The sequence below is a fragment of the Cuculus canorus genome, chromosome 14 (genome assembly GCF_017976375.1).
Source record: "Cuculus canorus isolate bCucCan1 chromosome 14, bCucCan1.pri, whole genome shotgun sequence".
Classification (NCBI taxonomy): domain Eukaryota; kingdom Metazoa; phylum Chordata; class Aves; order Cuculiformes; family Cuculidae; genus Cuculus; species Cuculus canorus.
The window spans coordinates 20,376,087-20,390,063 of NC_071414.1; the positions used below are offsets into that span (position 1 = coordinate 20,376,087).

Here is a 13,977-nt window from a genome sequence, read left to right on the forward strand (position 1 = left end):
GGGGGGCGAGCGTGGTACCTTCCTCTGTCAAGAGCTTCTCCTGAGTTATTTTCCCCCTCCAGGGTACGCATTGGCTCACAGCAGTCCCCAGGACACAGGTGTGTCCTCAACTTGATCTCTGACTGATCTCCCAGCCGCAGCTGGTGGTGTCACTGGGAACTCAGTGATGGGCCGTACAGCAGTCCCTCCCCCCTGGGGCACAGGGAGGGGGAAAGCTGTTGCAAAAAGCCACCTTTGTTTTGCTAAAGCTTACAGCTCCCCTGTATTTCAGGTGTGCCGGGCTCTGTTGGACTGTTCAGGGGGTTGGTTTGGAACAGCTTATTCGTTTCTGTTGCAACGCTGTGAAATGCACATACTATAGAGTTCCCGAGAACAAATCTGTTAGCAATGCTGGTGTGTGCGCTACAGAGTCTGGGGGAGATGCTGGGTGAGATGTGCCTGTCTGAACGTGGGATGGGAACATGGAAGAAAGAGGCGGTGTGAACGATGCTGCTCTCCCTTTCATTGAATTAACCCGAGCAGAAAGAACAAACAATCTCAAGTTGAGAGGGTGAAGCCAAAGCCACTGCCAGCTCCCTCTGCACACTGCGCCTCTTGGCCAAACCCTGTGAAAAGGAATCAGTTTCTCGTGGTGTGTAGCGAACTTGTACCATAGTTTTTACAAATTGTGAACTTGTGTAATAGCATAATAGGAGATATTGTTGGATTTCTAACTGTTTATACATTTAAATTCATATATGTAATGTTTGTTTTATTGATTACAATCTGAATTTCTAAGATGCATGTTGACTTTTTTGCAATAAAGATCTGCCATGGGATGGTTCAAAATTTAGAAAAGATAAAGAAAACTCTAACTTAAATAAATTGGACAGCAGAGCCATTCCCAAAAAATTACAACTATCACAAAAAGAGTGTCATCACCTTTTTTAGGGGAAAATACATGTCTGAAGGGGTGTTTTTTGGTATGGAGTGTGATTGCAAGTTTGCCCTACTGAATAGTCTGGACAAAAATGTGTCTGTGCTCTGAAATAGAATCACAGAATTGTTTGGTCTGGAAGGGACCTCAAAGCCAACCCAGTTCTACCCCCTGCCGTGGGCAGGGACACCTCCCACTGGATCAGGAGCTCCAAGCTCCATCCAACCTGGCCTCGAGCACCTCCAGGGATGGGGCAGCCACCACCGCTCTGGGCAGCCTGGGCCAGTTCAATGCAGGGGATACAGGGGGTGGGATTTCCAGTCAAAGCCATTTTATACTCTGGGAAGGTTCAGAGTTTACCTGAAATTAAGGTGTGTTTTCCAGGGCCGGGTGGGTTCCGTGGGCTCTGTTACAGACCTGCAGGGTTGCTGTGTTATTGAAAATAGCGCGTCCAAAAACTCTACAAGCAAATTATAACCCCTTTGAAATTTTTTCTGAGAACTAATTTATTCTGTCAACTTTATTCTTGGTCCTTGCTGCTTTCACTTCCATGACTCCCTTCTCTTTCCCGTTACTTCCATAAATGTAAAATTTTGTGATTTAAGTTACTTAAGAGCCTCTTCTGTTGCACGGCTTTTCATCCCTGCAGTGTCAGCATGCTGTGGGAACCTTGGTTTGGAAACAGTGGACACTGCATGACGAGGGGATGGTTTTGAGGACCAGGAGGGAACTTGCCTGCCTAATCCCTCTGTTTGCATTGCTGTCTCCCTCACACCCCTTTGTGGAGCTGTAGGGTGAAGGTTTTTAAAACACGAGCAGGCTTTTGTGTGTTGGTTGGAGCCGATGCAGAGACCCCTGGGGCTTTGGACATTTTCTCATGGCCAGTAACTGAAGTTTAGCATCTTCCACTCCGCTTTCCTCACCATAACCACCAAATAACTCACACTCTGCAAGATGCAATAGAACCTTTGGAGGAGATGAGTCTTGCCATCAAGCAGGAAATATTTGGCATTAAGTTCAAAACACTCGTGTCTTCCTACATCATCAAAGTTAATGAAAAAAGGGAATAAAAAATCTTGAAAGGGGACTGGCATGGGGAGGCAGTGGCAGCGCAGGTGGAGAAGCCAATGAGCATCTGTAGGCCACCCTGTAGAAGGCAGAAGAATGCTGGGATCTTCCCAAGCCAGGATCTCTGCTCTTCAAGGTGTTGGTGTTCCTTCAGCACCCTCTCACGTTTCTTGCTGTTTGGAGACTGGTTTGATTGAGAGGTGAAAGCATCACAACATAAGAGCTCTCTAAACCCTTTTTCTCCTTGAAATCTGCTGTGGTGGCAGTGCCAGCCCCACGATGTGTGGCCACAAGCAGCGGGTAATGTGGCAATGTGTGTATCTGTTGAGGTTGTTTCCTGCAGAAGACGACGATGCCTTGGGTGCAGGAATGACTATCACTGGCGTAGGCTGTCATAGGCTGCAGCATTGCCATGGCTGCAAGTGCTCAAGAGGGAAACCCTTGTGTCCTGGACCCTCGGGAACACCCTGACAGCAATATGGAGGAGCCCAAGACCTGGGGAGGCACCAGCCTCATCCCCAGCCTGGGGCTCTGGCTGCTGTGCCAATATCTACCCTGTTTATCAGGAGTCGAATCCCTTCTGTACTTCATCTTGCTGTGCGTTGATTATGCCAGTACAGCACTGCACCTGATGATGTTTTTGAGTTAATGATAGCCTAGGCCACGCGTCTTGTACTTCTGCTCTGTGATTTATTTAAATGCTAATAAATTATACATTTCTGGTGCTTGAGTAATTCATGTGAAAACTATTTGGAGTCAACTCAACATAACGAACCTCAGTGCTCTCTGGTGGCTAAGGAGACATCAGACAATTTCATCCACTCCACCTTTTTGCTTTTTAAACTCTGGGATATCTGTGGGTCAAAGCAGAGCGAGGAAGACTTCTTGAACAGTGGCAGTTCCCACTGTTGATGTCTCTCTTACAGAAGAGGGAATTAGGTCTAAATCAGGATAAAAGAGTACACGGCTGTAAGCATATCTATGAGAAAGCCCTTTCACACCCTGCCGTAGCAACATGTCTGCCATTACAAAGCCCTCGAGAGCCAGCAGCAAGCACGGAGACTGAGAAGTGGGGATGGAGGCTGCTGCCCACACCCCGGCCATGGGTTCATATGGGAAACTGTGGGGATACCTCACTAGCCCAACAGCCACCACACCGGCAGGCACCACACACAGCAGGTCCAACCACGGCAGGCGGTGCTGGTTTGTGTTTCTCAAGCACGATCCATTCTCCAACCCAGTGCTCACTGCAGCCTGTTCCCCAAGCATGACCAGTGCAACCTTCCCAGCTCAGAGCACCAGGGGACCTCCATGAACATTGGAGCACCCCAAGACCCCCTGGAACCTTCCCAGAACTCCCCAGACCCCCATGAACCTCAGAATGCCCCAGGACTCCCCCGAGCCCTCGAACTCTATGGGACCCCTGGAACCCCCCCGAGCCTCGGAGTGCCTCAGGACCCTACCGACCCCCCAGACAACACGGGACCCCCCCCCAAAACCCTGCAACCTCTGGGCCCCCATGGGACCCCCACGAACCTCAGAGAGCCTCGGGACCCCCCAGCACTACCCCCGTCTCACCTCCCAGTCCAGCCCAGAGCCACCCCAGAAACCGAGCCCCAGACCCCACGGGACCCCCTGGAACCTCCCTAGAATCCCCGGGCCCCACTGCACCCCCCGGAATCTCAGAGCGCCTCGGGACCCCCGAGACACTACGGGACCCACTGGAACCTCCCCCGAACCCCCATGAACCTCGAAACACCTCCGAAGCCCTCCAGGACGCCCGGAACTCCCCAGCCCACGTGACTGCTCGCCGCCGCCGCTGCTCATTGGCTGCCGCGCGGCCACCCCGTTTCTGAGCGTTGCCCCGCCCTCTGGTCCCGCCATTGGCTGTCTCTCTGGCCACGCCTCCCATGGGCGGGGAGACGCGTGTTCGACCTCTCCGATTGGCCGCGCTCCGCTCGCTCCGATTGGTCGCGGCCTCCGTCCGTCCGTGCGCGCTGCGCCTCACGTGCCCGCCCGCGCGCGGCCAATCGCTGCGCGACAGGAGGGCACGGGGGCCAATGGGAGCGCGCGCCGGGCCTCGCGCTCGCTGACGGGCGCGGCGCGCGGCCAATGGGGCGCGGCGGGCGGGGCGCGCGCGGCGGCCATGGCGGAGCGGGGCGGCGGCGGCGCGGGGGCCGGCGAGGGCGAGGCCGCGGCGGAGCGGTTCGGCGGAGACATCAGGTGCGGGCGAGGGGCGCCGCCGCCGCCGCCCATCGCGGGTCTGCGCGCGGCCCGGGGCAGCGGGGGCGCCGGGCGGAGCTGCGGCTCGGCCCCGCGGGGTCTACCTGGGTGGGGGGAGGGGCGGCGGTTACGGGGGGCAGCGCCCCGAGAGAGGGGTGAGGGGCACTGGAAGGCGGGCGGGAGTAGACAACTGGGGGCAGAGGGGTGGGGGCATGGGCAGTGGGCCGAGAGGGTCAGGAGGGAGCGCCCTAGGCAGAGGGAGGGGGGTACGGGCAGAGGGAGGGGGGCAGAGGGGCAGGGGACACAGGTCATGGGTAGAGAAGTTGGGGGCACAGGGGGCAGCACCCAGAGGGAGGGGTGGGGGGCCCTGAGAGGAGGGCAGGAGAAGAGATATGGGGGGCACGAGTAGAGAGACGGGGTCAGAGGGGTTGAAGGGACGGGCGAGGGGCACGGGTCGTGAGTAGAGGAATGGAGGGCACAGCAGAGTGGCGGCGGGCACGGGGCAGAGGGACTGGGGCTGCAGGCGCGCCGGGGACAGAGAGATGGGGCACAGGCAGTGGACACGGCAGGATGGGCAGAGGGGCACGGGGGGCAGTGCCCTGGGCAGGGGGATGGGGGCAGGAACGGGGGGCATAAGCAGAGGGGTGGAGGGCATGGGGGATGGCACTGTAGGCAGAGGAGGGCACGGGGGGCAGAGGCGTGGGAGGATGGACGGGAGGGCAGTGGGCACAACAGGACAAGCAGAGGGGTGGGGGGCAGCGCCATGGGCAGAGGGATCGGGGCACGGGCAGCACCATGGGCAGAGCGGTAGGGGTCAGAGGGCAGAAGCAGGAGTCACATCCTGCCCTCAGCTGCCAGCATGGAGGATGCAGATTCCTGACAGCTACTGGCACTGCAGTATTTGGACTCCCCTGGCACAGCTGGGAGCTGCTGTGGGAGCTGCCCAGGATGTAGGTGCGGGCAGGAACCAGAGCTGAAGGAACCTGGGCAGGTCTGGATGTGGCTTGGCAGCACCTGCCTCCCAGGTCCCAGCTCCAGTTCACTTACCTTCCTGTGTTGAAATGAAAAACTGAAGATTAAACTTGATTGATAAGGGGAAGTGACTGTTGAAGTAGCTGCATGCTTCTATTCCAACGAGGCACTTTTCCTAACATCTCAGTTTTCATTAGGGCTTTTCCATGCTAATTGTTAGAATGGGTTTTCATACAGCCAAGCAGCAAACATGCCTTGTTTCCCTTTGGCCTTACCCACAGAATGGCTCAGCAGCAGGCACTGCGGTTCCGCGGCCCTGCTCCCCCACCGAACGCGGTAATGAGGGGCCCACCGCCTCTCCTGCGACCACCTCCACCCTTCGGCATGATGCGAGGGCCCCCTCCACCGCCTCGGCCCCCTTTTGGGCGCCCGCCCTTTGATCCAAACATGCCTCCCATGCCACCTCCAGGAGGGATTCCTCCACCAATGGGACCTCCACATTTACAGGTAAAGAATGGAAGATTCTCTGTGTGTTGAGTTGGGATCTAGGGATTTTTCTTTGGTTTCATATCTGGAAATAACAGGAGGAAAGATAATAAAGTGAATGAAAAAGTGACACAGCAGGACAAAAGCATCAGGCTCTTTTGTAGTGTTAGACACTGCTGTGTACCTGTCATATGGGAACACTGCTTGTTTTGAGCTCCTCAAGACCATTCTGCATTAATCAGTCACGATACGCTCAGCGACAGAGGCTGCAGTGGAAGCTGGTGTGGTTTTGGAGCCCTGTGCAGAGCAGGATCCAGCTGTACTTCGGTTTTGGAACGCCTCAGAGCAGGCACATGAAAAGACACACCAGCCTCTAGGGTTATGCTGGCTCTGCCTGTGCTCGCTGAGTGAGGGAATGTTGGGCACACAAGGACGGCCAGAAGTGTAGCCGGGTTCCAGGTGGGTTCCTGCAGGAGCCGATCCTGCTGTCACTGCGGCATTCCGTAGTGAACATCACCAAGTGGTGCGCTGGATGGGCAGGCGGCAGCTCCAAGAAGCAGGCGTGTAATTGGCCCTGAGCTGCATTCTCTGTCAGCACCTCTGTTCAGGAGGTTGTGTTGGTGCTGCACCAGCAACAGGAAACACCTTCCCAAGGGAAGTCCTAACCTCTGGAAAACTCCTAGGAGTAGATGCGGTGCTTGGGTGGGGCGGCTGCAGGCAGCTCTTGCGCTGGCAAACCTTGGCTCTTGGTGCAGGAAGGATGCGCTTCAGCTCCTGGCTGCTGTTATGGTTTGTTTGCTGGGTTTTTCAACCTTACATCATTCCTGCCAGGACAGCATGGGCCTGTCGGGCTCCAGGGAGGCGAATCTTGAGTGGCATTCCACAGGGGTTGGTGTTCGGACTGGTGTTTAGCATCTTTGTTGCAGACACAGACAGTGGGATTGAGGGCACCCTCAGCAAGTTTGCCAGTGGCACCAAGCTGTGTGGCACAGTCGACAGGCTGGAGAGGTGGGGCTGTGCAAACCTTGTGGAGTTCAACAAAGCCAGGTGCAAGGTCCTGCATGTGGGTTGAGGCAATCCCAAGCACATATCCAGGCTTGGCAGCAAATGGATTGGAAGTAGCCATGAGGAGAAGAACTTGGGGTGTTGGGGGAGAAGAAACTCCACATGAGCCAGCAACGTGTGCTTGCAGCCCAGAAACCAACTGTGTCCCGGGCTGCATCCAAAGCCGTGGGACTAGCAGGGCAAGGGAGGCGATTCTGCCCCTCTACTCCGCTCTGGTGAGACCCCACTTGGAGCCCTGTGTCCAATTCTGGAGTCCTCAGCACGGGAAGGACCTGGAGCTGTTGGAGCAAGTCCAGAGGAGGCCACGGAGATGATCCAAGGGCTGGAGCACCTCCCGTACGAGGACAGGCTGAGGAGTTGGGATTGTTGAGCCTGATGAAGTGAAGGCTGCGGGGAGACCTTAGAGCAGCTTCCAGTGCTGAAAGGGGCTCCAGGAAAGCTGGGGAGGGGCTGAGGGTGAGGCGTGCAGTCCTGGGTAGTTCATAAACGACAGTTTGCATCCATGGTTTGTAAGGGAATATAGTGAGAGCTTCTGTGCTCTGAAACTTACTTTAAAATGTAGGGACGTGGGCTGGTTGGAAAAAGGACACAGGCTGGTCTGTGGTCTTTTAGGCCCTGTTTTGCATGTATTTTTTGGGAGTGCTTTTCCACACTCCCATTAGTGCAGAGCAGTCCAGTGAATGGCTCTGCAGGCAGCTCTGAGTGACACAGAGAGAGCGGTACGAGAGGAAGCAAAGGAACAGTGAGAGCATGAACAAGACTTGAGCTGGACTTGATATGCAAAAAACTGACATCAAACTGTAGCTGGATTTTGTGTGCTGCCCCCATCCTGAGCAGAGGATCTCAAGAAGAAACCAGCATGTGTTTTCCGTAGCAGCTTTCTCTCTATCGTCTTGAACAGAGCGCAGTTTGTTAGACCCTGGGCTGCTCGGGGAGGTGTGCAGTGGCTGCTCACGTCACTGGAACGCTCTCAGCAGAACAGCGCTCCAGTGGAATTGAAGACAGAAAGGGTGCATTTGAGGGCTGTGCCCAGCCCCAGTTGCCTCGCTGAACATCGTCATTTCTCTTTGTGGCATTCAGCGCTGGGGGCCTTGTCCTATGGGACATTTTTGTGCTCAGCTTGAGTTTATTTAAGACAGTTTCCACCTCCTGCACCTTACTTCTGATGGTTTATGATTCCATTTCCCTCTTTCTCGGCGTTAGTGTTCATGTGCTCATACACTGGCTATCTTGAAAGCCCTGGAGCAGTGGAGAGTGTCAGTGTGCCATGGAACTCGGACCAAGAGCGGAGAATAGGACTTCGCTTCTTTCCTGCCGTCTCAAGGATCAGCCCAAGTCGACTGGAAGCCTCGAGCCTGGCAGCTGCTGTCACCTTGATATGTGTGTTAGGTTTATAACCTGAATGCACTTCAGCTCTCAGCTGTTCCATCACTGCTGGTTTATCGTGCCGTGCAGTACGTGTGTCTTCTACCACACGTGGAATCCAGGCATCAAGCATGTCTGCATTTTCATGCCACGTCAGCACTATGCTCGGCTTTGCGTTGAGTGTTTGGGTTTTCAGTTCTCATCCAACTTCTGGTGCTGGGTAGGTGCGATGCTGAAAGGTCGAAGTGGAAGACGTGCTGTGCTAAGAGCAGAGCTGCAGGATATTCAGGATCCCGTCCTTGCCCCCAGCACTGCCCTGCGGCTGTCTGACCCTTTTTTTCTGGGAAAGCAGCACCAGCAGACAACAAGCAAGCTCAATTAGATTCTTTTTATGGCTTGTGGAACAGTAAAGAGAAAGATCATTTTGTGGTGAGCTGGGGAGAAGAGAGAAGGAAGGAGAGAAAGGATGGCATTACCTTAGTGGCTTTTTTGTTTTGAGTTCACCTTGCTGTATTGGTGCTACCTGTCTGTGCTCTAATGAAGGAAAACTCTGCTTGGAAGTATTTTTGATTATTATAACCATCATTATTATTGTTTTTGTATGCCTTTAGAGACCACCATTTATGCCTCCTCCCATGGGAAGCATGCCACCACCGCCTGGTATGATGTTCCCTCCAGGAATGCCTCCTGTCAGTGCCCCTGGGACACCAGCAATGCCCCCAGCTGAAGAGATATGGGTAGAAAACAAAACTCCAGATGGCAAGGTAGGATGGGTACAGGAGCAATGAAGTGATGGGTGTTTACTGCTGTTGTGAGCATGTGGTCGTGCAGCCTCACGCTCATCTGTCCTCTTATTAATTATTTTTAAAGCAAGAGGAGCTGGGCCATTTATGAATGCACCTCCTCCAGATAAGCAGCTGTTTGATGGTGACATTCTTAAATTGTAGGTCTATTTCTATAACGCACGCACACGCGAGTCAGCATGGACCAAGCCGGATGGGGTCAAAGTGATTCAGCAGTCGGAGCTGACACCAATGCTGGCAGCACAGGCGCAGGCCCAGGCGCAAGCAGTAGGTGCCTCCACCCCTACCACCAGCAGCCCTGCGTCTGCAGCCTCTCCATCCACCTCCTCAAGCACCCAGTCCTCCACAACCTCTACCACAACCACAGCCACTTCAGTTTCACAGACGATTTCCAGTGAGTACTCAGGGGTTCCTCAGGCTTTGGCAAGGCAGGTGGTGGGGATGCTGCTCTGGGAATTACCACAACAAAAACTTCGTATCCAGGGGGAATTATTTCACATAAATAATATGAACTTGGAGTCCAAGTTCTAAGTGCAGTGTTTAATCCAGAAGAGCCTTGCATGCGAACCCTTTTTTTCCTAGTCTGTAGAAGTTACTGCAGGAGGGTAATACTGGACCAGTGTGTGCAGCCCTTGTCCATTAGGTCTTTGTGTTACCTTTCTTCTGCTGTTGTCACATCATCTCGAAGCTGTTATGCATCCATTTCCTTTCTATAGAGAAGGCTAACTTGTTTTCTAGAAGTATTTCCAAGAAAAGTTACTCTGGGGTAGGAGTTGTAGCGATTTCCTCTGTTTCAAAAAGGCATTTGCTGCTTTAAGAGGCTGAGCTTGTTGTGCTGCTCCTGGGCTGCGGAGAAGCAGTTGATGGCAGAATAGAGCTACTTCTGGTGTATTAATTTTATTAGTATTGCTCTTCTGCCTAAGCCTTGTAAGTTCCCATTTGCTAGAGTTGAACAGAAGAAAAAAATCCTTAGAGCCGTTCTTGTTCACTCGTGACCTTTGAATAATAGCCTGAAGATTACTGCTGTTAGCACAGGCTGGGCCTTTGCTTTTAAGGCATTGCCAGGTGAGGGGACCTCAAGAGGAAATTGGACAGCACTTATACATCGTGCAGATAACGTGTATTTGTACGTGGTATCTGCATATAACACAGATATTATCATTTACACTACACCTTGGCATATCTAGGCTAACAAAGCACCTCTGGTGCAGAGCATCTCTACAGAGATGTATCTTCTGTGCTATTTGCACACGTGTGCCACCAGCAAACAATGAGTGTGATTGTCTAGCAGGAGCAAAGCCAGGTGCACTTGTTAGGGACCAGTCTGGTCAGCGTTGCTGGTTGTGTGCACAGCGTTTGTGTGATCAGGAACCCTGTTGTTTGACAGCCAATGATTGTAGCTGTGCTGGCAGAAATGTGTGCCCCGAGTCAGGCCAGAGAGCACGAAAGAGGAGCAGCCACTGGGAGGGTGTGTCTCCTGTGGTAGCAGGTGGCTGCATCCACTGGAATGCCTTCATCTGTTTCATGTAGCTGTGAGAAGCCAAGCCCCGCTCGCTGTTTAACCCAGGCTTTGGAGCTCTCTGTTTGAAAGGGAGTCAGATTTAGGTAACCCTCGGATTACACTTTCCCTTATTGCTGGAGGGAGGACAGATCATTGGAGCAGCAAACAATTTGTATTGCTCCAAGCACTTTAGGGCTTTTATTAAGTTGGAAAGGTAACAGTACTGCTGTGTTCGGCTGCTTTGGTGAAATATAGTTGTCTCTGACCATTTTGCTGAGTAACAGGAATCAGGTAGGAGGTGAATGTCAGCTTCTGGCCTAGTGCCAGGCCTGTGAGAACTGATCCTGCTTTTGCAACAGCACTCCGCGCCTTCTCTGCAGCACAGCTTCCTAATATTGAATGCTGAGAACCTGCTCCACCTCTACATGTTCTACCTGCCAAACTTTGTCTTTGCTTCCAAGAACTGTTACTGTTGGTGTTTGTGCCTGGGTGATGAAGTTTTATCGTGTGAAATAATTTTATATCTCTCAGATTTAGATGGTAAAAAACACCTGGCGCTTCTGGCTGAGGTTTGTCCTTGCCTGCTACTAATTTGACTTAGGTCTTAAAACAAATCACATACTGACTGTCTGCTCTGTTTCCCTAAATTTTAGGCAGTGCTAAGTGTTTTCAGCCTTTCTGAAATACTGACAGCTCAAAACTCCATGTAAATGTTCTGATACTGGTGTGTTATTGGGGATGCTTCTGGTAGTCACCAGACAGTGACAAAAATGCACAGTGTGCCCGTATATAATAAGGCTGTCAGTTGCTGTGGTTTCTCTTTTTTTAGTTAGCTGATTTTCCCAATAGCTCCTTTTCTCCCAGTCTCGCAGTGTGAATTTGCAGGGCTGGTCAGTGAGTTTAACCAGTCCCAGGTCCTGCCAGCTGCGGTGCTGAGTTCTCACTTAGGGGCCAGTATTGGTCATGTGGCAAGGATTACGGAATTGAATCCTGGTAGGGTATTTTCGCACTGGGAGGTACTGAGGACCAAAAAAGTTCTTGCAGCTTCTGAACAAAAGTCCTTGCCTTTTTCTTGCTTATTGACATGGGCCTTTATTGATATTTTCCATTTTGGATCTCAGCTCAGTCAACAGCGTTCTGACTGTTGTCAGGCATGTGCTGCTGCCCTCACTGTTAAAAAGCAGAACCTGTGTTCATTTAACAGAAGAACAGACTTTGTCCGTTCGTAAAATTCCCTTTTCATTCTCTGACCAGGGATGTGGGGGCTGTATTTGCCTCTTGGTACATCCTTACTGCTGCTCTAGAGACGGGTTGGGTGTAAAGAATGAGACAAAGGAAAACTTGAAATTGACTTTTGGGGTGAATATTTATTGTTACAGACAAGGCAAAGGTTTTTTGTCCACAAGTGTCTTCCTGCTGATGATATTTAAGCATACCTGCTTGTATAATGCGTGTTGGGAAACAGAGAGCCAGTATGTTTGCAGCAAATGCATTGCAGTGTTTAAGATGCAAGGTGTTCTTTGTGTTTTTTTTATCAGCACCTACCACCCAAGACCAGACCCCGAGTTCGGGTGTTTCAGTTGCCACACCATCAGTCAGTGTTTCAACCTCTGCTCCTTCTGCTACACCTGTGCAGACTGTACCCCAGGCAGTCCCACAGACATTGCCTCCTGCAGTTCCTCATGCAGTACCTCAACCAACTGCAGCAATTCCTGCTTTTCCACCAGTAATGGTACCTCCATTTCGTGTCCCCCTTCCTGGCATGCCTATTCCACTTCCAGGTAAATTGGCAAACTGTAATGATCTTGTCCGCTACATGTCCATGTTGTCGATTTGTTTGCACTCATGTGTCTACTGTGTTTGGAACTTGCCTGAATACTCTCCGCTCAGAGTACTTTTGAAAGAATTCAGGGTTAGCAGACAGACTTTTTAAGAACGTGAATTTTTTTGACTTCTCCTTCCAGTTCTTTGCTGTACTTATCGGCACACAGCTGCCTGTAAACACGTAAACCTGGTTCTTTTAGACAATAGGGAAGTACAAGAATTGCACTAAGTGCTTCTAAATCTTATGGCACGTGCCTGTCTTGTCATCCTGTTAAAGCAAATTGAGCTGGACAGAACCCATGTGTGACTGAGAATATCATAGCACAATGTTTTACTAATTGCAATATTGCTATAATTCTTCTATGCTTGCTCAATTTAGACCTTAAGTCCTGTGCATACATACTTGTTAGGATGTGGGTTATAGCCTAAAGAAATTAAACCAAATAATATATTTATGAGCAGGGAAAAAGTCATTTGAACGTGTTACCCCAGAATGATGTTAGGTGCTCTCAGTCCTCTTGGTTTGCAGCTGTCAATATGATGCTGAACACGTATGCGAACAGTTGTGAACTGAGGACCGTGAGGAAGGTGTTGCGAGTGCTGGGGTGTTATTCATAGGGTTTGGATGTAAAGGCCACAGAGAAGAAGCCTTATATGGTGCCTGCTGGTTCCCGGGCAAAGCACATTTTCATAAGTTCTTGTAAAATATTTAAATACTTAAGGAAACTATTCTAGGCTGGCAGAATTCTGGACTCAACTGCTGTTCGTGGTTGCTGCAGAGGCCTCTCTGGATGGGTGGCTGAAGCCACCGCTTGCTCACGTAGCACGTGTTGGTTTGCAGAGTTGAGTTCCTGTGCTAGTACAGAAGAGGCTGATGTTTCCTTAGTGTATGGTAACACTGAAGATGTACCCAGAGCTGATGATCTCTGTTGGAGAGGAAGGTCTGAGACTGCAGTTGTGTTGGATATAAGTTAGTTTCTGATGAAGGGTTACAGAGGCAGCTCTGAGCATTCTCCTCCTGTTTATGACTCTCTGTACAGGCTTAGTGGGGTGACTTCTTTTCTGCTGCGCTTTTAGCATATCGATCCAGTACACCATGAGGGACACCTCTTCCTTCCATCAAATTGATTGGATAAAAAGTAATCCTTTACAACACTTTGATAAAGGATATTAGCATCAAAGTGATTAAAATGGGTGTTAGTTCTGCTGACTAGAAGAGAGAACCAACCATTTGTTGCCTCTGTGTTTAGGATAGTCTTCTAAAATAACTGGGCAAAGCTGCTTTCATCCATAACTTGACTGAGAAGGAGATTGCAGTGTCGTGCTTGTCGTGTTAAGACCGGAAACACTGTTCTGAACATGCTATTCAAGGCCAAACAAAAAGATGGATGAAGGATAGAGAGAGGATTCCGATGTCTCTGTATTTGTGAGGTTTGGGAGAACAATAAGAAGGGTTAAGCTGTAAGGGTGGTCAGCTGAATGTTCTTAACTGTGACTTCTGGTGCTGCCAGCAAGGGATCAGCAGAGAGAAGGGTCCTTGCCTGCCCTTGAAGGATATCCTCATCCACTTAAGTGTGAGCTGTCAGGGAAAGCATGGATGGGCAAAGCTGCAGGGAGGAGAGCCGGTGCAGGCGGATACGTTGGAGGTGTGCTTGGGTTGGGCCTGTTTGTAAGCTCTTGGTCAAGAAGCTTTGAGTCGTGCAATACAGAAGGACAGGCAGAACAAGAACAGCGATCTTCTCCAACTTAAACTT

The 13,977-nt window shown here is 51.4% G+C and overlaps 1 protein-coding gene across 4 annotated transcripts in view; it reads left to right on the top strand.

Moving 5' to 3' along the window:
- Nucleotides 1–4,108: 4,108 nt before the first annotated feature.
- Nucleotides 4,109–13,977, top strand: part of TCERG1 (transcription elongation regulator 1) — a 36,160-nt gene continuing 26,291 nt past the window's right edge. For 3 of the 4 annotated variants that reach the window (XM_054080003.1, XM_054080004.1, XM_054080005.1), the window contains exons 1-5: nt 4,109–4,207; nt 5,461–5,686; nt 8,707–8,859; nt 9,043–9,292; nt 11,938–12,180. In XM_054080003.1, the coding sequence (XP_053935978.1) occupies nt 4,131–4,207; nt 5,461–5,686; nt 8,707–8,859; nt 9,043–9,292; nt 11,938–12,180 (949 nt within the window). In that variant the 5' untranslated portion in view covers nt 4,109–4,130. The remainder of the gene's footprint in view (nt 4,208–5,460; nt 5,687–8,706; nt 8,860–9,042; nt 9,293–11,937; nt 12,181–13,977) is intronic. The other variant, XM_054080006.1, reaches the window with a different exon arrangement.